Source organism: Sciurus carolinensis, chromosome 1 (genome assembly GCF_902686445.1).
Source record: "Sciurus carolinensis chromosome 1, mSciCar1.2, whole genome shotgun sequence".
Taxonomy (NCBI): Eukaryota; Metazoa; Chordata; class Mammalia; order Rodentia; family Sciuridae; genus Sciurus; species Sciurus carolinensis.
Genome location: NC_062213.1, coordinates 119,682,415 through 119,705,700, shown reverse-complemented (window position 1 = coordinate 119,705,700; position 23,286 = coordinate 119,682,415). Strand labels below are relative to the sequence as shown.

General features: G+C 33.5%; 1 protein-coding gene across 1 annotated transcript in view; it reads left to right on the top strand.

Moving 5' to 3' along the window:
• Slc30a7 (solute carrier family 30 member 7) overlaps positions 1-23,286 on the top strand; it is a 76,908-nt gene that overhangs the window by 18,057 nt on the left and 35,565 nt on the right. Inside the window, exons 4-8 of the mRNA XM_047521815.1 lie at positions 140-227; positions 800-926; positions 6,562-6,705; positions 15,345-15,395; positions 19,025-19,160. Coding sequence (XP_047377771.1) covers positions 140-227; positions 800-926; positions 6,562-6,705; positions 15,345-15,395; positions 19,025-19,160 — 546 coding nt within the window. The remainder of the gene's footprint in view (positions 1-139; positions 228-799; positions 927-6,561; positions 6,706-15,344; positions 15,396-19,024; positions 19,161-23,286) is intronic.

The following is a 23,286-nucleotide window of genomic DNA, read 5'->3' as shown; positions in this document are numbered from 1 at the left end:
TATGTAAAGTGTACTATACTATAAATACTAGGACTTTGCTGGCATTATAACCATGTAATATGGTTTGGAATCTCTGAAATATAAATTTATGACTTAATTTTTAAGAAATAACTTAATGTAGTTATTTGCTTCTTTTTAGGTATGTTAGAGCGGAAGTTCTGGCTGGGTTTGTCAATGGCCTATTTTTGATCTTCACTGCTTTTTTTATTTTCTCAGAAGGAGTTGAGGTATAGTAGATAATGTCTAGAATCAGTAAATAGCATTTCTGTGTGAAAATGTTCATAGCATATAATAGAGCTGTTTTTGATTTTTATTGAGCACAGTCTTGCATGAGATAAAATATTTGTATACAGGAAGAACTTACAAAATAGTTGAAAAATATTAAATGTATATGAAACTTCTTGAAATGAATACCAAGCAGTTGTGCTTTACAAGCTAAGAGTAAAATGATGACCCTGAAAAGTAAAGGTAAAATCTGGGTAGTAAGGTCAGCTGGGAAGTGTTTTTAAAGAAAATAGAACCTCTGAGTTTTACTAGTGAAACTTTAATATTTGTTATGTAATAATTAGCACACTTATGAAGGGTATTATTTTATAATACCAAAGAGGAACAGATTTGAGGCCAAATATTTATACTTACATTTATTTAAAAATAGCAGTGGTTACTTTTTCTGAAATTATGTTTTTGAATGCTTCTAATTTCAAAAGTGACTAAAAAATGTTAATATGACTTTATGTTTTTACCAGTTTATCGGTGAGAAATTGTATCAATCCTATTTGTTTGTTTATGTGTTTTCTAGAGAGCATTAGCGCCTCCAGATGTACACCACGAGAGACTGCTGCTTGTTTCAGTTCTTGGGTTCGTGGTAAACCTAATAGGAATATTTGTTTTCAAGCATGGAGGTCATGGACATTCTCATGGCTCTGGTATGATGGTTAGAACCCTTTATTTCTTCATTTTCTACTAGATTTCTGTCATATTTACTTGAGAAATTTGATAATTAAAAAAATTAAAGTGCATACTAGTTTTTAATAACGAAAGTAATATGTCCAAAGACTTTTATTGATCTCTTCCTGAACCATCCTTTGTACTTCTCCATGCCCCTCCATCCAAGTGCCTTCTCAGAGCCATGAATGTTGTTATCAGTTTTGTGTGGATCCCTTCAGACTTCTGTAGTTCATTTCTTTTGTGTGACATCATTCATCTAAAACAGATAACAGAAAACAACAAAACAAATCTAGTGTGTGTGTATGTGTGAAGGAGAGAGAGAGAGAGAGAGATTGATTTAGTATATCATGTTTTTGCAATCCTTCCATTTGGTATATATCAACCTACCTGTTCTTGTTAACAACCACATAAAACTCCATGGTATGGGTCATCATGATTTAGTTAACCAGTGTTCTGTGTATGACCTCAAGTTGTTACAAATTTTTTCTCCAATCTCTGCATAATCAACATATCCTTGTGAACACATGCAAGTACCTGTTACTCACATGGAGCTTTTTAAATTTGAATTTTACTTAATTAAAATTAAAGTTAAAAAATTCACTGGGTGCGGTGGCACACACCTGTAATCCCAGCGGTTTGAGAGACTGAAGCAGGAGGATCACAAGTTCAAAACCAGCCTTAGCAAAAGTGAGGCACTAAGCAACTCGGGGAGACGATGTCTCTAAATAAAATAACAAAATAGGTCTGGGGATGTGGCTCAGTGATCAAGTACACCTGAGTACAATCCCTGGTTACCCCCTCCTGAAATAATTCAGTTCCTCAGTAACATTAATAATATATCTATTACTTTTTCAGCCACATGAAGCTACCATATTATACAGTCTTCAGCCGCATGAAGCTACCATATTATACAGTGCAGATGTAGAGCATTTCCATTGTTATGGAAAGTTCTTTGAATATGCTGTGCTAGAATATAAGAATTGCAGGAACTTAGGATCTATATATTCATAGTCAGTAGACATTTGCAAATTGCCTTCCAAAATGACTTCATTCACATATACTTCCAAGAATAAATGCAAGTACTAATTTATCCCACCCACATCAACATTTAATATTGTGGGTTTAAGACAGTTTTACTAGTGTTTGACTAAAACAGTTTCTAATTTTATTTAGTGTTTTTCTGATTAGTAGTGAAGTTATATATCTTTCCAGTATGATTTTGTCTTTCAGACGTTTCTTCTTTTAGAATTATAAGTATTTTTATCACTTTAATCCTTTGTTTTACGTGTTATAAATGTCTTTTTCTAGTCTGTGGTCTGTCTTTAAACTTTTACATAGGGACTTTAATTTGAATATAATCTAATTTTTGTCTTATATTTTTCTTGTCTATTTTATTCTGTGCTTAAGGAGTATTTCTATTCTAGGGACATAAACATAATCCTTTATGTTTTAATGCTTTTCATTTTGGTTTGATGGGGTTTTCTACTCATTTTACTCCTTTATATGTAATTTATTTTTTACAATGGGTGAGTTAGGACTTAACTTTTTCTTTTTTCCCCTTAGTATGAGTAAGCATTTCTAATCAGCATTTATTAATTGACTCTTAATTTTCTTTTTTTTTTTGAATTAGAACACTGTAGTTATACATCGTAGTCAGGTTCATCTCAACAGATTCATACATGCATGGTATTTAATTTCACTTCACGTTTACCCCCTTTTCCTACCCTCCTTCCTCCTCCCATTCCCCTTCCTCTATTCTGTTTTTCTTCTTTTCACTCATCTATTTATTTATTTTTGATTTTTTTTCCTACTTATACATAAAGGAGAAATTCCCTGTGGTATATGCACATAGCATGATTTTTTTAAAATTCTGCATTTTTCTCTGTTTTCCCATCCTTCCTCTTTCCCTCTCAGACTCCTTCTTCTACTCTACTGATCTTCTTTTTATCTTTATGATCTTTGATCCTCCCTCCTTCTTTCCTTTATTTTGCTCTAGCTTCCATATATGAGAGAAAACATTCTGTCCTTGATTTTCTGAGTCTGCTGTATTTCACGTAGTATGATATTCTTATTTCCATCCATTTAGCAATAAATGCCATAATTTCATTCTTCTTTATAGCTGAGTAACACTTCATTTTGTATATATACACAATTTCTTAATCCATTCATCTATTGATGGCCATCTGGGTTGATTCCATAATTTAGCTGTTGTGAATTATGCTGCTATAAATATTGAGGAGGTTGTATTACTGTAGTATGCTGATTTGAATTCATAAAGATAAAAATAAAAAGGAATGGTGGGATAACTGGTTCATATAGAGGTTCCATTTCTAGGTTTTCATTTTGTTTTATTTTGTTTTTCTGGTACCAGGAATTGAACCTGGGGGCATTTAACCACTAGCTGCTAGTGGTTAAAGGACTTCCAGTCCTTTTTCTATTTCATTTTGAGACAGGGTCTTGCTGAATTGCTTAGGACTTTGTAAGTTGCTGAGGCTGTCTTTGAACTTGTGATTACAATCCTGTGCCACCATGCCTAGTAATTCCTAGTTTTTTGAGGAATTTCTGTACTGCTTTCCAGAGTGGCTCTTTCAGTCTGCAGTTTCATCAGCAATATAGGAGTCTACCTTTTCCTTCACATCCTTGTCAGCATTTATTTTCATTCTTGTTCTTCATAATTGCCATTCTAACTGGAGTAAGATGAAATCTTTGTGTAGTTTTGATTTGCATTTCCCTGAATGCTAGAGAAGTTGAACATTTTTTCATATATTTGTTTTGGCCCTTAATTATCTTAAGAAAACCTTTGAAGGTTGCCCTGGACATAATAAGTACCATCTTAAAACAGTCTGGTTCAGCTGAATGGTAAATTAGTTTAGTAATATGCAAAATCTTTGTCCCTGTATCCTCATGTTCCTTTTTCCCTCCTTTGTGTTATTGTCAAAAAACATTTTGATAGGTTTGTATAAGAATGTTTTTGTAATTACTGATTTATGCAACCATTTATTTAAGAGAGGAGAAAAGAGCTTCAAATAAAGAGGTGTGTCTTCCTTATAAATTCTTTGCAATTATCTTTACCAGTGCTTTAATTTTTCTTTGTATAGGTTTGACCTACTATTTAGTGTCCTTTAATTTCACCCTGAAATAATATTTTAGGGAGGGGGTTATTTATCTGGAAATGATTTCTCCTTTATTTTGAAGGACAGTTTAATAGATTATAGAGATTTTGGTTAAATCTTTTTTCCCAATGTTTGATGTTCTTCCACTATCTTTTGATCTCCATAGTTTCTTTTGAGAAGTTAGCTGTTAATCTCAATGAAGTTCCTGTACATAAGTTTTCTTCTTTTGTTTCACAACTTTCAAGACTTTCTGTTTAACTTTCAACATTTTGTCTATGATGTCTCTAGATATGACTGTATTTGAGTTTATTCTACTTGAGTTTGATGATTTTCTTAAGTGTATTTTCATCAAATCAGAGTAGTTTCCAGCTGGTATTTCTTCAAATGTATTTTTTAACATTTTTCTCATCTCTTCTTGAGATTCCTATGTTGCTTAATTTACTACACTCTTTGTTTCCACAGTTCTGTGAGGCTCTGTTCATTTTTATTCATTTTCTTTGCTTTCTTCTCAGAGTGGATAATTTCTATTGACCCACCTTCAAGTTTTCTATCATTGCAGCTAAAAACTGTTGTTGAACTCCTCTAAAGAATGTTTTATTTTGGTTATTATGCTTTGAATTTCAGAATTTCTATATCTTTATTGATAATCTCTCTTCAATGACTCATTGTAATACATTCTTCAGGTTTCTTTTAGTTCTTTGAACATGCTTATTGTAACTGATTTAAAATCTGACTACTAAATTCAAAATCTGGATCTCCTCAGAAATATTTCAGTTACTGCTTTTTTATTTGTGTATGGCATAATTTCCTGTTTTTTTTGCATGCCTCATAGTTTTTGAAAACTGGACATTTTTGATAACATTTTGTAACAACTCTTATATCATCAGAGGGTAACATTGGCCCTCCAGAATTTGTTGTTTTTATTATTGCTGTATTTCTTCTTGGTTGTCTTTCCTTGACTAATTCGGTAGTATGTTTCCTGCAGTTCTCCGCTAGTTTTCTTTAAATTTTAAGATCCTGTTTTCATTTTTAACATGACTTTCTAGGGATCACATCTGAGACAGTATAATTTAGTAGTTAGCCAACAATTAGTGAGAGGATTTCCATAAATTGCTTGTAAATCTTCCACTTTTGCCAAAGGGATCTGTGTGAAAAAACATACCTTCGTACTTCAGGCAGTTTAAAAGACAGCTTTAGTTTTTACTTCCTTATTCAGGGTCTCAAGGTCAGCAAAAGATCAGTGGTGATTTCTGCTTTCTCAGGTCTTCCTTCGAGATGCACAGAGCACGCATGTAGCCTTCTAGATTCCTAGGAATGTAATTGGCACTTTTCAAAGTTCCTTATGGTTGTTTGCTTCTCTGAAATTTCCTCATAATTCCCAAGGCCCTTGTTTGCCCCAGCTAACATCATAACCTTGAGCAAGTGAGCTACTGCTAGGAATTTGCCATTGTTTTGGTAATGCTCTATCCCCAACCCTCATCCTCAAGTGGAGCTAAACTCTTAGAGTCTAAGATCTATATCGTTGAAAATAGAAATTGTTCCAGGGAACTGCAAGTTTACACAAAATTTTAACTGTTCTTTGGTGCTTTTAACAAAGCACCAGAAGGCATCTGATCTCTTCATTACCTACAGTCCTGCTGGCTTTTGACTACTTTACCCATGGGTTGGCAAGAGAATGGGAACAACTCTAAGTTAAAAATCATCAAATGTTATCTCAACAAAGTTCAGACGTTTCTCTTAGATCATGATTTTCAGTTTATGTGATGGTTTTGATTAATTACCAGAGTTCTGCAATGGTTAATTTGTAGTTGTTTTCCCCATATTTTTGTTGTTTTTAGAGAGTAGGTGGTTTACCAAGGCCCCTTTCTCCACTATTCCAGGACATGATCTCTAATAGTCATGACCTTTTCATATAACACAGTGCTGGATTTGGTTTTCTGCTATTTAGAATTGTTTAACATTCATTTTTTTCTGTCCTTTTTGAATAGCTAGTATGTTTCTTGATGATTTTTAGTTATGCTGTGGAGAGAGAATTCTGCATTCTTTTTTGTCATACTTCTCCTACCTGCTTTAATGTAACTTTATTGATCCTCTTTCCAAAGACATCAGCTCCCTACTTTTTCTTCAGTTAATCTGTCTACATCTTGTTTAACCTTTGTTAGTGTGCATAATAATCTTTTGTCTGTTTTTTACTGCATTTCCCCAATCCCTTTCACATAGCATGTTTCAAATACATATTTCTTGAGTGAATAAACAACATTATCTCCAATCACCATTTATTTTCATTTGTATTAAGGTCTGTCACTTCCTTATATGCTTTCTCTTTTTTTTTCAACATTCCTTAGCAGGAACCTCAGTTGGGATTGTTTTAATGAAAATAACACTTTTACAAGTATACGTTCAGTGCATTGAATCAGAGTTTGGATTCTTTTCACTAGTACCATATTATCATCATAATATATTTTTACATACCTTCTTTTCTAATACTCTTGTTTTCTAGGCCATGGACACAGTCATTCCCTCTTTAATGGTGCTCTAGATCCAGCACATGGCCATGGAGAACATTGCCATAGTCATGAAGTGAAGCATGGTGCTGCACATAGCCATGATCATGCTCATGGACATGGACATTTTCATTCTCATGGTGAGTACAGCAGAAACATTTTTAAGTGAATAGCCTTCTAAGTAATCAAGATTTATGTAGACTACTTCTTTAAATGGTCTATTAAAAGAATACCACCATCAACTTCTTTTCTAATGAATCAGTCTAAATGGTTCCCAGAGTTAGTTCATTTCTAGTATACATGAAAGTAATTTGGTATAAGCCAGTATGTATGGTTTTGTTTTGTTTTTTCAGTGAATGTCTTAAGATGCCTTGATTTTAATTAAGTATTAATGAATGAGAAACAAATTCAGTTTAGCAAATGAAAATAATGATTTTTTAAAAGTATGATGAGGCCTGTTGTGCTATATTAGTCCTATAAAAATATTATAAAAATTTTTAATTTTTCATATTTTTATTGTACTTATTGATGTTTATTGCCTGATACTTACCTCCATCTTTCTTTAGTGCTCTGTATGCTAATTTTTATATCATTCAGATAGTTTCAAGGTACTTATCAACTTAATATGTAATTAAATTATATTTTAAATAGTTTATGAATTTCAGAGTATCAATTAATAAAAGATGTTAACACAATTTGATTAATCTTTAAATAGATTATATGCTCAAATAGTATCTGTATTTGCCATGCAGATAGAGTCCTAAAACTTGAGATTTGAAAATATTAGAGGTACCTTGGAGACTGAGCATTCTAAACCTCTAATTTTGTAGTCTTTAAACATTTTGAATACTTCCTTGAGATATGATTGACATACAAAAAAGTGTACATATGTAATGTATATAACTCGATGAGTTTGGAGATAAGTATACACCTGTGAAACTATCACCATGGTTTAAGCCATAAACATATCCATAACAACCAAAAGTTTCTTCCTGCCCCTTTATTCTTTTAATCATTTTTTTTAAATTTATTGTGATAAGAACACAATATGAAATGTACCCTCTTAGCTGGGCCTGGTGGTACAGGCTTGTAATCCATTGACTCGAGACTGAAGCAGGAGGATCAGAAGTTCAAAGTTATCCTCAGCATTTTAGCAAGTCCCTAAGCTTAAGCTTAGTAAGACTGTGTCTTGGTGGTTAAGTACTCCTGGGTTCAATGCTCCATACCAAAAATAAAAAACAAAAAAAACCCCTACTCTGTTGGCAAAATTTTAAGTATACAGTACAGTATTAACTTTAAGCACTGCTATGCTGTACAGATCTCTAGGGCTTATCTAAAAAGTTGTAAAGTTTTTTTTTTTTTTTTTTTTTTTTTTTTGTGGTGCTGGGGATTGAACCCAGGGCCTTGTGCTTGAGAGGCAAGCACTCTACCAATTGAGCTATCTCCCCAGCCCGAAAGTTGTAAAGGTTTCTAACTGAAACTTCATACCCTTTATCCATTTGTTTTAGTAAGTATTTTTTTTTTTTTTTTTTTGCTGCTGTGACTAAAAGACCTGACAAGAGCAATTTTAAATGAGAAAAATATATATCTAGGGGCTCATGGTTTCAGAGGTCTCAATCCATAGACAACTGGCTCCATTCCTTGGGGTTCAAGGTGAGGCAGAACATCATGGTGGAAGAATGTGGTGGAGGGAAGTGGCTCACATGATCAGGCAGCAGATAGAGACTCTGCTCACCAGAAACAAAATATATACCCCAAAGGCATGTCCCCAGTGACCCACCTCCTCCAGCCATACCCTACCCATCTTTAGTTACCACTTAGTTAATCCTGTCAGGGGATTAATTCACTGATTGGGTTAAGGCTTTTATAACCCAATCATTTCTCCTCTAAACCTTCTTTCATTGTCTCACACATGAGCTTTTGGGGGGTACCAAATACCTAAGCCATAACACCATTCATCTGTTGCTTCCATGTGTTGGTTATAGTGAATAGTGTTATGGTAATGTGGAGGTACAGATATCTCTTTGAAATCCTGATTTTAATTCCTTTGGGTATATACCCAGAAGTGTAATTGCTGATGACACAGTAGTTCTGTTTTTAATTTTTTGAGACCTTTATATTTTTTACATAGCATCTGCACCAAGTTATATTCCCTCCAAAAATATACAAGTGTTCCTCTTCTCCACATCCTTGCCAATACTTATTATCTTTTGTTTTTGTGATAATAGCCATCCCAAGAGGTATGAGATGATACCTCTTGGAGTTTTGATCTGATTTTTCCTTATTAGTGATGTTGAATACATTTTAGTATACCTGTTGGCTAGTTGTACATTCTTTTGGAGAAATGTCTATTCAGTTCCTTTGGCCACTTTTTTAGTCAGATAATCTTTTTTTCTCTTGAGTTGTTTGAGTTTTGTTTGTATTTTGGGTATTATCAGATATATAGTTTACAGTTATATTCTGTCATTCCATAGGTTACCGTTTCCTTTTGTTGTTTGTTTCCTTGCTGTGCAGAACCTTTTTATAGTTTGATGTGTAATCCCCTGGTCTATGTTTTGCTCTTGTTGTCTGTCAGTTTCTAAAATTTGTTGTATTTTGCTATGCATCAAAACCTTGCTTTTCATACTTTCTTGCTTATATGCATCATTGCAAAATAATTTTTAAAATATGCATATCACTCACGTTTATAAGATGATTTCTAGAAAAATTTTGAGGAGTTGGCAAAGAATATACTTAATATATATTATACATATGCAATTATATATATGTTACATATGAGATTGAAACTTTTACATCATTGTATTGAGTATATTTAGTAGACTCCAAATATCTTAGTAAGAGCGCACTGTTTCTCAATCAAAAACATATAAACACATCTAAATTTTACATAATCCTGTTTCTCTTTGAATTCTTCTTCATTTCACTTCCTTTCCTAAATTTTATAATAATGGAATTTGTATTAAGTCTTTATTTCATTACCTGTCATCCTTCTTGGCAATAAAATATGTTCAGAAATTTTTTTGTATAAGTATTATACTTAGCATTCAGACATTGCTTTTATTTATTTTTTTTATTTTTCTTTTTTTTCCTGTTATATAAGTCACCCAGGCTATGGGAGTTTGCTTTAGACATCCAAAAGGACTAAAACAATGGCAAGAATCAGAAAGCATTAAAGTCCTATTTGTTCATCTTATAGTTTCCTTTAAAATCCAGATTAGAAAATGTCTACTCATGACTATCAACCCATAAGATGCTTTGTGTTTTCTGATTTTTCTTCTGTTTAATTAAAAATAAGGCAAGTGTGGTGGCATATATCTGCAATCCCAGCTATTTGGGAGCCTGAGGCAGAAGGATAGCAAGATTGAGACCAGTGGTGACAATTTAGTGAGACCCTTTCTCAAAATAAAATTTAAAAATGGTCTGGGGATGTAGCTCAGTGGTAGAGTGCTTGCCTCGCATGTGCAAAGCCCTGGGTTCAATGCCCAGCACCACAAAAAAAGAAAACAGCAAGTACTGTGGTACCACATACCATATTAGAAAAATAAGACCCCATCCCTGCATAGATGCTCATGGTCTATGACAGATAGATGAACAGGCTTTTAGTTCCCTGGGATGTGTCCTACAACAGAAGGTTGACTAACAGAGGACAGAGGCTGGCATGAGATCATGGGGTCTCCACAGAAGATGAGAGTTTGAATGAATCATTTTCTAAGGAGGAGGCAGTAAAAGAACCAACAGAACCACTCTAGCCCAGGGACAGCATGTGCTAAGGCCTCTGTGCACACCTGGAAAATGAGGAGCAGGAGCCAGTAAGTCCTCAAAGAGTACCTGGGAACACAGGCAGAAGCCAGACAGCAAAGGGCTTTTTTTTTTTTTTAATTCATTTTTATTGTAAACAAATGGGATACATCTTGTTTCTCTGTTTGTACATGAAGTAGAGGCATACCATTTGTGTAATCATACATTTACCTAGGGTAATAGTTTTTGATTCATTGTTTTATTCCCCCCCACCCCTCCCCCCATCCCTCTATAGAGTCCCTCCTTCCTCCATTCTTGCCCCCTTCCCACCCCCTATATGTGTCATCATCCGTTTATTAGTGAGATCATTCGTCCTTTGGTTTTTTGAAATTGGCTTATCTCACTTAGCATGATATTCTCCAACTGCATCCATTTGCCTGCAAATGCCATAATTTTATTATTCTTTATGGCTGAGTAATATTCCATGGTGTGTGTATGTGTGTGTGTGTGTGTGTGTGTGTGTGTGTGTGTGTATATATATATATATATATATATATATATCACAGTTTCTTTATCCATTCATCAATTGAGGGGCATCTAGGTTGGTTCCACAATCTGGCTATTGTGAATTGAGTAGCTATGAACATTGATGTGGCTGTATCTCTGTAGTATGATGATTTTAAGTCCTTTGGGTATAGACCAAGGAGTGGGATAGCTGGGTCAAAGGGTGGGTCCATTCCAGGTTTTCTAAGGAATCTCCACACTGCTTTCCAGAGTGGCTGCACTAATTTGCAGACCCACCAGCAATGTATGAGTGTACCTTTTTCCCCACATCCTCTCCAACACCTATTGTTGCTTATATTCTTGATTAATTGCCATTCTAATCAGGGTGAGATGGAATCTTAGGGTAGTTTTGATTTGCATTTCTCTTATTACTAGAGATGTTGAACATTTTTTCTTATATTGTTGATTGCTGGTAGATCTTCTTCTGTGAAGTGTCTGCTCATATCCTTAGCCCATTTGTTGATTGGGTTATTTGTATTCTTGGTGTAGAGTTTTTGAGTTCTTTATATATTCTAGAAACACGTGCTCTATCTGAAGTATGAGCAACAAAGATTTCTCCCACTCTGTAGCCTCTCTCTTCACATTGCTGAGAGTTTCCTTTGCTGAGAGAAAGCTTTTTAGTTTGAATCTATCCCAGTTATTGATTCTTGCTTTTATTTCTTGTGCTATGGGAGTCTGATCCTAAGCCAACAAGTTGAAGATTTGGACCTACTTTTTCTTCTGTATGATGCACGGTCTCTGGTCTGATTCCAAGGTCCTTGATCCCTTTTGAGTTGATTTTTGTGCAGGGTGAGAGATAGGGGTTTAGTTTCATTCTGTTGCATATGGATTTCCAGTTTTCCCAGCACCATTTGTTGAAGAGGCTATCTTTTCTCCATTGCATATTTTTGGCCCCTTTGTCTAGTATGAGAAAATTGTATTTATTTGGGTTTGTGTCTGTGTCTTCTATTCTATTCCATTGATCTACCTGTCTATTTTGGTGCCAATAACATGCCGTTTCAAAAGCCTACCAACAAAGAAAAGTCCGGGACCAGATGTGTTCTCAGCTGAGTTCTACAAAACCTTTAAAGAAGAGCTCATTCCAATACTTCTCAAAGTATTTCATGAAATAGAAGAGGAGGGAACCCTCCCAAACTCATTCTATGAAGCCAATATCACCCCGATACCTAAACCAGACAGAGACACATCGAGGAAAGAAAATTTCAGACCAATATCCTTAATGAACGTTGACGCAAAAATTCTCAACAAAATATTAGCAAACCTTTAATATTAAAAAGATAGTGCACCATGATCAAGTGGGTTTTATTCCAGGGATGCAAGGTTGGTTCAACATCCGGAAATCAATAAATATAATTGACCATATCAATAGACTTAAAGTCAAGAATCACATGATTGTTTCGATAGATGCAGAAAAAGCATTTTATAAAATACAGCACCGCTTCATGCTCAAAACACTGGAAAAAATAGGGATAGTAGGAACATTCCTTAACATTATAAAGGCCATCTACGCTAAGCCCATGGCCAATATCATTCTAAATGGTGAAAAACTGAACAAGGCAGGGATGCCCTCTTCTATTCAACATTGTCCTCGAAACTCTAGTCAGAGCAATTAGACAGACCAAGGAATTTAAAGGGATACGAATAGGAAAAGAAGAGCTCAAACTATCCCTGTTTGCTGATGACATGATTATATATTTAGAGAAACCAGAAAATTCCACCAGAAAACTTTTAGAACTCATAAGTGAATTCAGTAAATAGCAGGATATAAGATTAATGCTCATAAATCTAATGCATTTTTATACATAAGTGATGAATCTTCAGAAAGAGAAGTTAGGAAAACTACCCTGTTCACAATAGCTTCGAAAAAAATAAAATACTTGGGAATCAATCTAACAAAAGAGGTGAAAGACCTGTACAGTAAGAACTACAGAACACTAAAAAAAGAAATTAAAGAAAATTGTAGAAGATGGAAAGATCTCCCATGTTCTTGGATAGGCAGAACTAATATTGTCAAAATGGCCATACTACCAAAAGTGCTATACAGATTCAATGCAATTCCAATTAAAAACCCAGTGACATACCTTACAGAAATAGAGCAAGCAATCATGAAATTCATCTGAAAGAATAAGAAACCCAGAATAGCTAAAGTAATCCTTAGCAGGAAGAGTGAAGCAGTGGGTATCTCAATACCAGAACTTCAACTATACTACAAAGCAATAGTAACAGACATTGCTTTTAAATGGAATTATTGTAGTCTTGAGTACAAAGTCAATCATAGTTCTATCTCAAAATTTGATATATAATTATTAACCATAAAAAGCAACACTTTATTTGAAATACCTATCTCAATCATGTGATCGGAGCTCTTACTAAAATTATTTTATAGATAAATTGTGCTTATTGGCATAAAGCAAGTTTTTACATCAGTTTGGTCCCTATTTTTTATCATTATAAGTACTAGTTACCCTAAGTAGGAGGAATTCTGTTATAGCAGATTCAGTCAATTTGAATACCTTCAGAATTATGTTCCAAAAATTATAGTAATCTATCATCAAAAATCATTTTTGTTTATCTGTTAATTGGAAGTTCTATTAACTAGTCCCTATATTTTATTAAAATCAAAGTCTTAGGAACCACATTGCTTACAAAATGATTTGGTAACCAGTCATTAAAGTCATTATTTTCCTAACTTTTACACCAATATTTTCAAGTGACCCCTTACTTTTTACCCTAGAACTTTTATTTATATCCTGGGCAATTCACTGTAGTAAGATTATTTATAGATGAAAAGTATCTCTTTTTTGGTTAAGGAGGAAAATGATAGGTGGTAAAGAAGAATTGGCATGACATTGGAACATTTTTGGGTAGATCAGTTCTAGGAAAGCTTTTTTTTTTTTTTTTTTTCCTCATTTATACCTTTTCCTTTTTATTAGGGAATAAGGGCTTATATTTTCAGTGAGCCCTGTCTGTGAACTGACCATGCCAGCAGATGATAGAAGGCGTGGAAGGAATAGAGAGAGCATACATCTGGGAAGAGGGATTGCAGTGATAAATAGAAACTTTAATTGATTCCAAAACCATGTGTGTAGGCCTTTGGAAACTGCTAAAATGCACCTTGATGCAGAGACTAATGGAATCCTCTCCTTTTAGCATGCTTAAGAGTGTGGCAAAAGCTGCCTTAGTAAGAGTAATGAGTGACTGACAATACAGATTTTATGCATACTATGTGAGGGCTAGGGATTAGGTTTCATAATACCAAATCAGCCTTGCTAAAACTTTTCCTGGTGGAAAAAGGCCTGTGTTGGGCATTTGAATTTGAACATTTCAGAAATGTTTAGTGAAAAATTCTATTGCAATTTAAGGTTCATACAAAAAGCGGTGTGGGGAAGGGGAAAGAATGCCAAAAATTGAAAACTATTTTAGCTTAGGAAAGCTTTTAAATTTTGTGAATCTAGAAAATGAATCCCTCACATGTGTTATTTCTTATTAATTAACTGGAATGTTTTGCTTGTTTTTATCTAAAACTGAACAACTCTTTTACTTAATGGAATTAATATTTGCAAAATATGCAACATAGGACTCTAGAATTAGCCTAAAGAGAGTTTCAACTAATTGTTTTGAAATTCCACGTGGACAAAATTGAAATTAAAAGGCGAAAGAAGTAATCTATTAGTAAAACTAGTTTCTGTTGTTTTATTGTTTTTCTTCTCCAATGGACTGTGAGTTCCTTGAGCTTAAGGACTGCCTTATTGACTTTTATTCTAGCACAGTTCCTAAAACAACTCATTAAACATTTATTGTATTATAATAAAACATGCCATTTGTATTTGTCAGTCTTATTGAATAAATTTCTCTGGGTTTTACTTCTCCCACTCCCCACCCAAAACAAGTAACACAAGTTGAATATTCTTTATCCAGAATGCTTGGGACAAAAGCATTTCAGTTTTGTTTTGTTTTTTTAACTTTGTATTATTTACATAGGCTTTACCAGTTGAGCATCCCTAATCTAAAAACTGATTTTGGAGCATTTGGATTCCAGATTAGGAATGCTCAACCTGTAATTTAAAGAAAAAAAAAAAAAAGAAAAACTACTGTTTGTCAAAATCAGGTTATCTTGAATTCTATCTGGGCTTCATTTCTTAAACTTCTTTTACTTCAAATACTACATTTAGTTTTGTCTGAATTTTCCAATTTGTGAATGTTAGCATAGTTTCACAGTTTTGAATTTATTGTGCTTTTTATTTTTTAATACAGTATTTCTAAAAAACTCTGTAACCTTGATGCATTTTTAAATTGCCTCTACTAAATTTATCACTCCTCAGTTACTTTATTAAATTTAAAAAATAATTTTGTAGGTGTCATGTGGCTAGTCACACATCCTTCATGATACAATTGACTGAAAAGGACTCTGAATTTCAAAAATTTGAATAAGGAATTGAAGACATGTTTTAAAATAATTTAACTTAATTCTCTACAGATGGTCCCTCCTTAAAAGAAACAACAGGACCCAGCAGACAGATTTTACAAGGTATGACAAGAAATTTTTATGTTTCTCAATTTTATGAAATTCATAATTTTCAGTTGTCTGGAGTTTTCCTTTAAGAAAAATAGATAACAAAATATTTATGTTTAAAATGTTATTCTTCCTAGTGATTTTTTTACATATATACTATTACGTATATTAAGAATTTTTTTTTTTTTGTCACTTGACTGTTTAAAAAAAAAAAAATCAGAAGCAATGCAGTTTAAACATAAGTAATAGCCAGGCCTGAGGACTGTAGTAATGCTGTAGTATTCTGTTTGTCTTCATAGAATTATCACATAGATTATCCAAGAATAACAATCAGTATATTCTTATGTTGTGGGGAAAATTTAGAGCTGAAAATGGAATGCAGAATGAGAACTCTGTCATATTTGTAGATTGTAGTTGATGTTACCTAAACAAGTGTTACATGTCATGTAAACTCATACATTACAAAGTGAAAGAATATCTGTCTTGTCTGGAAGCTATTGTAGTTTCCGTTTTGGAGATGTGAACCAATCTTTGGTTCTGAGGTTCCATTTAGACTTTATTGTTAAGGGTTCCTAATTCCCAGCTTTATTTACTTTTGATTCCAGTCTGACTTTCTCAGTAGCATCTGATATAGTCTATACTGCTCCCATTTTCTCCACTATTTCTTGATCTAACTTCTGCTTTTTATTTTTTCACTGAGAATGTTTTTCCATACTGAAGAATTCATTTTCAGAAGACTTGAGTGTGTCTTCCAATCACTAATTATCCATTTACACAATATATAGAATTGTTTTGGAACAGCCTTTGCTGAAATAGCTTATAATCATGTCTATTTGATACAGCTATATCATTAGCTATAAATTATTTTGATAATAGTTTAGTTTTGAAAATCATCACAAAAGAGAAAAAAGAAAGTTAGGCTCTAGCCTTCTACTTTTATACAGCTAATATGAAAATGTTAGTATTTTCTGATTATCTCTCAATTTATTGTGACCGAGGAGGCCAGTAGGTAGCTGAAGGACAGATATAGCTGGTTCAAACTTTTCCCGTAAAACTCCGTTTAGATACTCCCACATGAATAGCTATGAGTTAACTGAATTTTTCAATTTTTTGCTTTATCTTAAGTAAGAACCCTGGTTTATTAAGTTTTGGGGGAGTTTTATTATCAGTGTCCTATCAAGTTTCCAAGGGTTCAACTTATATAAGTTAAGCACATTGTTTATGTCTTTCTTTAGTGATTTTTCTTCTTAGTTACTGTGAAATAAGGTGGGCTTAGATAGTAATACTTGCTAATGAAACCAGTTTTCAGGTTAGCAAATAGCACATAGCCAGGGACTTTCCAATCTAAGGAAAATCAAGGACAAGTGATTCTTTTCTTTGCCAAAACACTTTTTAAAATGTATAAATGTTTAATATAAAACTTTATAGCTTAGGGACTGTTTCAGTCAACTTTTTCATTACTGTGACTAAAACACCTGACCAGAACAATTGTAGTGGAGGAAAAGTTTATTTGAGGGCTGACAGTTTCAGAGGTTTCCATCCATAGATAGCTGGTTCTATTCCTGGGGCTCAAGGTGAGGCAGGACATCTTGGTAGAAGATTGTGATTGAAGAGAAGCAGCTTGCATGATGATCAGGAAGTAGAGAGAGATCTCCACTTGCCAGATAGAAACATATACCCCAAAGCCATGCCCCAGTGCCTCACCTCCCCCAGCCACACCCCCACCTGGATTCAGCTACCACTCAGTCCCATCAGGTGATTAATTCACAGATTGAGTTAAGGCTGTCATAACCCATCATTTCTTCTCTGAACCTTCTTGCATTGTCTCACACATAAGTTTTTGGGGAACACCTACATCCAAACTGTAATAGGGACTTTCAGTCCACTTTGATGTGTATCTTTCTTTAAAATGTATTCTCTGACAAAACTTACTAGGGAAAAATTTCTCTTAAGAAAGCAACTAACTTTCTGAAAAAGGGTTATAATAAGTCAAAACTCTATACAAATGAAAAATTAGATGTGGGTATTGAAGGATGAGTTACATTTGATATAATACTTGATGTAAAATTCCAGAGTAGCAGGTAAACTGAAGTATAATATCTTAGCACACACAAGATTCAATTGGACTTATTGGTCAGTTTTTAAACTATTAGAAATTGTTTTAAGTTCTATATGTAAAAATAATTGTAGTTTACCTTTTATTGTTCAGGGAATAATAAAGAAATAAGTATTTCTAAGTTGGGTACTTGCTTTTTGAACATTATCTATTTCTTTTCAGATAGTGTAGTTAAGCTATGTGTGGCAGCGCTTGCCAGTAAATCCCAGTGGTTTGGGAGGCTGACCCAGGAAGATTGCAAGTCCAAGGCCAATGTTGGCAACTTAGTGAGACCCTGTGTCAAAATAAAATAAAAATAAAAAGAACTGGGAATGTAGCTCAGTAGTAAAGTGCCCTTGGGTTCAATCCATAGCATCGCCACCCCCCCCAACACCCCCCCCACACACGCATATGTGACTCTAAGGCAAAGTATAGGAAAAATAAGGCCAGATAGAGTAATTGATGGTATTGAAGAGTAAATACTGTTACGTTTAGCTAGACATGATTGAAGTTTAACAGTGTTTTGTTATATAATAAATATTATTCATTAAGGATTTAAATATTGAATAGGTTATTATCTTAGTTGAATCTTTTCAGAAAAAAATGTGTATGAAACTTCCTTCTTGACATTGTTAATGTTTTCCTGGCAAGTGTCACTTATTAAATGATAACATATCGGAGTTCTTGGGCAATTAGAGCATCAGTATGAGTGTCCTATGAATTCAGTATTTAATTATTAAAGATTCAACATGTATTTTATGTTCATTTAAAAATATTTAAATCCCTGGTTTCTTTCACTTGGAGTTTGAGTACCGTATATAACTAATTTAGGTAACAAAACCTTTAAGATAATTAATACATATATCAGGATAAGCAGAATTAGGGGCCATAGGAAATTCTAGTTCCAAATGGTAATAATTTTAATCACCAGCAGAGGGCTCTGTATGTACATGGATTCATAATTAGAAAATTTCCTTGACCAGTTCATTTAGCCTAATGCAGTTTCCTTTCCCAAATAAATTATTAATAACTTTTGTATTCTTTTAAGCCAGAGATAAATGTTTGCTGTTTGTCACGTTTTCTTCTTTTTTAAAAAAATTATTTATTTATTACAGATTGCATTTTGATTCTTTGTACACAAATGGGATACATCATTTCGTTTCTGTGGTTGTACATTATGTAGATTCACAAAATTCGTGTAATCATACATGTACATAGGGTAATGATGTCTGTCTCATTCCACCATTTGTTTTCTTTTTTAATGTTTGAATTTTTAGAAAATCAGTTTTTCTCTACTTCTTCATTTAAATTATACCTTTAAGAGCAAGTATAATTTACCAATCAGATAGTTTAACCCTGTTGATTTTAAAACATCATTTCAATTCATAAATCTACCATTACAGTTACTAAATAGTAAATATACTAGATGACTGATTTTCCAAATTGGTATTTAGATTTTTATATGAATTTGAGAGTATAGTTCAAGGAAATATTTGTTTTAAATTGAACAGAAGATATGGTGCTTACTTTTATTATGCTTTATTTCTAGGTGTATTTTTACACATTCTAGCAGATACACTTGGGAGTATTGGTGTAATTGCCTCTGCAATCATGATGCAGAATTTTGGTTTGATGATAGCAGATCCTATCTGTTCCATCCTTATAGCCTTGCTTATAGTTATAAGGTAAGTATTATTATGTTACTTTCAAGTATTAAAATGAGAGGTAGGTGAAAAACATTGAATTTCTTTTAAAAATTCCCACAAAAATTCTCTTTTCATTTTTATAATTTTTTTCTTTTTCTCATTTATTTCTTGCATGGAATTTGGCCTTTTTTGTTGTTGTTTGTTTTGGCAGTAGGATTAAACTCAGGGCTTTGATGTGCTAGGTACTCTACCACTGAACTGTATCCCAAACCCTTTTTTAAAAATTTTATTTTGAGACAGAGTCTTACTAAGTTGTGAAGGCTATCCTTGAACTTGCAATCCTCATGCCTCAGCCTCCCAAGTAGCTGGGATTACAGAAATGCACCACCATGCCCAATAAACATTTCTTTTTGGTGTTCGGCAACTAAGCTTTTGGTTATAATTTGAATCAGCAGTAATTTTTAAAATCTAACATTTATATAGAGTAAGATTTTGAAAATATAAAATGTATTGGCTATAGTTAGAATATATAATACCTATAAGTCTTTATAGGTATTAATTATAGATATCATTTATACATATCTTGTACTATCGAATGCAAAAATGTATCAGTCTCTTCTGATAATAAAGCTATATTATCATTGTAGAAGTCTTGCAAAAATGCTTACTGAAATAAATTTATGTTTGATCCCTACCTAAATTATAAAATTCTTGAGGAATCACCTATCTTTTAGCTCTTTTTTTCCTACCACAGTCCCAATGTACCTGTAAAGGTGTTTGTGTATATAGATGTATGACTTCTCAATAAACATTTGCTGAATTAGATTGTTTAGTTATTATCACTGAAATTTCTCTTACCCTGAGATACATTTTATTATTGGTTTAATTTTTATCAGAATAATATGTTCCTTATTTTATGGCCTTCAGTGATTTTAAAATTTGCATATAATGTCTATATTACAGTATTTTTATGTTTCCAAATGATTTTACTCTCAGTTTCTTTTGCCATGATAGCAAAGACCTATCCTTAGAGGTCAGATTATGATTTTTATAGCTCATAGTTGATTAGAGTAGATTGCAATGAAATCACAATGTTAAAATTACTCATAGATGGGGATTTTTAAGTTTCTAAAGAATAGAATACGTATTTAAGTGTAGATTCATTTTTAATTTCTGTATATTATTTGTACAGAAGTCTTTCTAAAGCTTAGAATGCCTTTTCTTCATCTTTGGAAATCTTATTACACCTCCTTGAAAGGTCAGCTTAGGTGTTACATATTCTATGAAACCTAACTGCTGACGGATCTGGTAAATCTTATATCTGTATTTCTTTATGGATGCATTCAGTAGTCATTTTATTTGTTATGTATTATAATTCTTAGCTTCTTCTAATACTTCTTGGAGTATAATATTATCACTCTTTTTTGTCTCCATTGTTATTATCCTAATTCTGTCTATTATATTTTGCTTGGAAAATTATGACAGTCTCCTTTCTGTCTCCCTCGAGACCCCATGCTGGCTCAAATGATCTTTCTTTGATGAGGATTACGTGATATAGAAAAATTATCTTGCTTTAAATGTTTTTCCGTTGTTTTAAAGTGATCATCTAATTCTGACAAAAAGTTGGCACACTGAATTTGAGTAAAATTTGTGTTCTTTTTTCAACCTTAGGGAATTACTTTTTGTAATCCCAAATAAGGACTTTTTACTTAGTTCTGTTCTCATTCATTTTTTCCATAAATATAAGTAAGCAGAGAAAACTTTTTAAAAACTGAAATATAACACACTTAAAAACTACACAAATAACTCTCAACAAATAATTTCTTAAAAGTAGGTCCTCTTAGGTTGAAAAAGACAAGATCTGAAGATAACTAGTTTTGATTTTTCACTGTTAACAAGAGAGAGACAAATTAATAATTATTTTTATTGTGCAGAGAGTTAAGATTATGACTGGTGATTGAGTTGCCACTTTAAACTGAGTCAATGGAAGACTTCTGAAGAGAGGGTCTTTAGGTTGAGATCTGAATATTACAAGAGAACCTGTAGGAGGAAGAACTTTCTAGTGTAAGAACCAGCTAATATAAAAGCCCCATAGTGAAAATAACTTTTGACACTGAAAGGAGACCAGTATGACTGAACCAGGGAGTGAGAATGATTTAAGATAAAATTGGAGAAATGGGCTAGGAAAAATTTTGCAGGGCTAGAAGTTTGGATTTTGTGCCAAGTGCAGTGGAACGTCTTCATAAAAGAGTGACAATACTTGATTTATATTTTAAAAAATCATTTTGACTAAGGTGTCGGTAATGGATTATAAGGGGCACAAGTACAGACAGATGGATCACCATGGACCAGGTTAGAAGTCATGGTGGTTTGACCTAAGGTACTAATGTAGAAAATGGGCAGACATGGATAAAGTTAGAAAATGCAGTAGGGTTGAGCCAACATGATTGGCTCATGGATATGAATGTGAGGGTCATGATAGAGTGGACAAAGGGAATCAGAGATAATTCCTAGGGTTTTTACCTGCACAATTAGGCTAATGAAGTTGTTGTTATTGAAAGAAGACTGGAAAAAAAGTAATGTTTTTGTTAGTTTTTGAAGGAGACTAGATCAGAAGTTCTGTTTCAGTTGTCACAGGTTTAAGATCTTTCATTAGACATTTATATGGAAATTTCAGGTAGATAGTGTACAAATATGGAATTCTTGTAGCAGTCAACATAGGTATTAGAAATAGTCCACTTGTAGATTTAAAGTCACAGAGTCATACCACCATTCTCATTCCTTTTGTTTTCCTGGAAACTACTCCTCAATATCATGCTTCTTGCTCAAACCAATTTAGCTTCAGGGTCCCTTTCAATGTAGTGTTTTAGGCAGCCACAACCAGCCAAGTAACACCTACCTGTTTGTCATCTTTGGCTAGGTTCTACTGACTTCTTTATAAAGGTTTTTGTAGTTTATATATATATATAATTTGAGGTCATATAATTGTGTTCCTTTTCATTATTAGATTCCTTTCATTATTGTAAAGCTTTAGCATTTGTATTATTTGCTCTTTTATCTGATAAAGTAACATGCTGATTGTAAAAAATTCATTACTAAATATATGATAGCTATTAAAATGTTTTATAATCACACCAATTGGAGATAACAGATAACTTTAATGTATCTTAAAATCATTCATCAAATGCTATGATGCCCTGTGTTAGGTAGGCTGTTAACAAGATTGGCAAATACGCTACTATTATGGAGCTTACATTTTAATGGGTGAAACAGTCAGTAAAACAAACGAATGTGCAGATAATGGTAATCAATTGGTGACAAGTGCTCTGAAGCAGGATAAAGATATACTATTTTAGAAGAGCCTGAAAAGCCTATTTCATAAGGTGACATTTGAACAGAAACCTGAATGGTAAAAGAGAGGGACATGGGAGTACTCAGAGGAAGAGTCTTCCTGGTAGATGGAGCTTCATTTATAAATACACCGAGGCAGGGGCATGCCTGTTATGATTGAGGAACAGCAAGGGGAGCAGCGTAGCTGGAATGCTGTGAGCAGGGCAGAGTGGTGGATACATAGCTAGAGTTCAGGGAACAGGTTGGGGTGGAAGATATAAATTTGGGTGTCATCAGTTTATTTACAGTATTTAAAGTCATGAGATTAGGTGCATATGCCCAAAGAATAAGGAGAGAGAACTGAGGACTAAACCCTAGGAGAGTGAGCAATAAGAGACAGCATTAGCAAGGAAGAATGAAGTGGAGTGCTGTGAGGTGGGAGGAAAGACATGAACACACATTTCAGAATCCATGTAAAGAAAAGTGTTTCAAACAGGACAGAATAAGTTAAATGCTCCTGGAATGATAATTGGCAACTTAGACCAGACATTCAGGAGAATGATAAGAATGAAAACCTGATCAGAGTAACTTCAAGAGAGACTGGGAGGGGAGGAAATTGAAAGAGCAACTACAGTCAACTCCTTTTCAAAGCCTTCTGCTGTAAAGGGGAGTGGTGTGATTGCCTGGCAGCACTGAGGACCCACTTTGAGGTTTGTGGTCATGAATTTAAAGTGAAAACAACTAGCACGGATGTCATTTTTTCTCCAGTCTTATTTAGCTACTTGATTAAATTTATGGAATACACAGAGAGCTGGATTTAACAGATTGGGTTTTG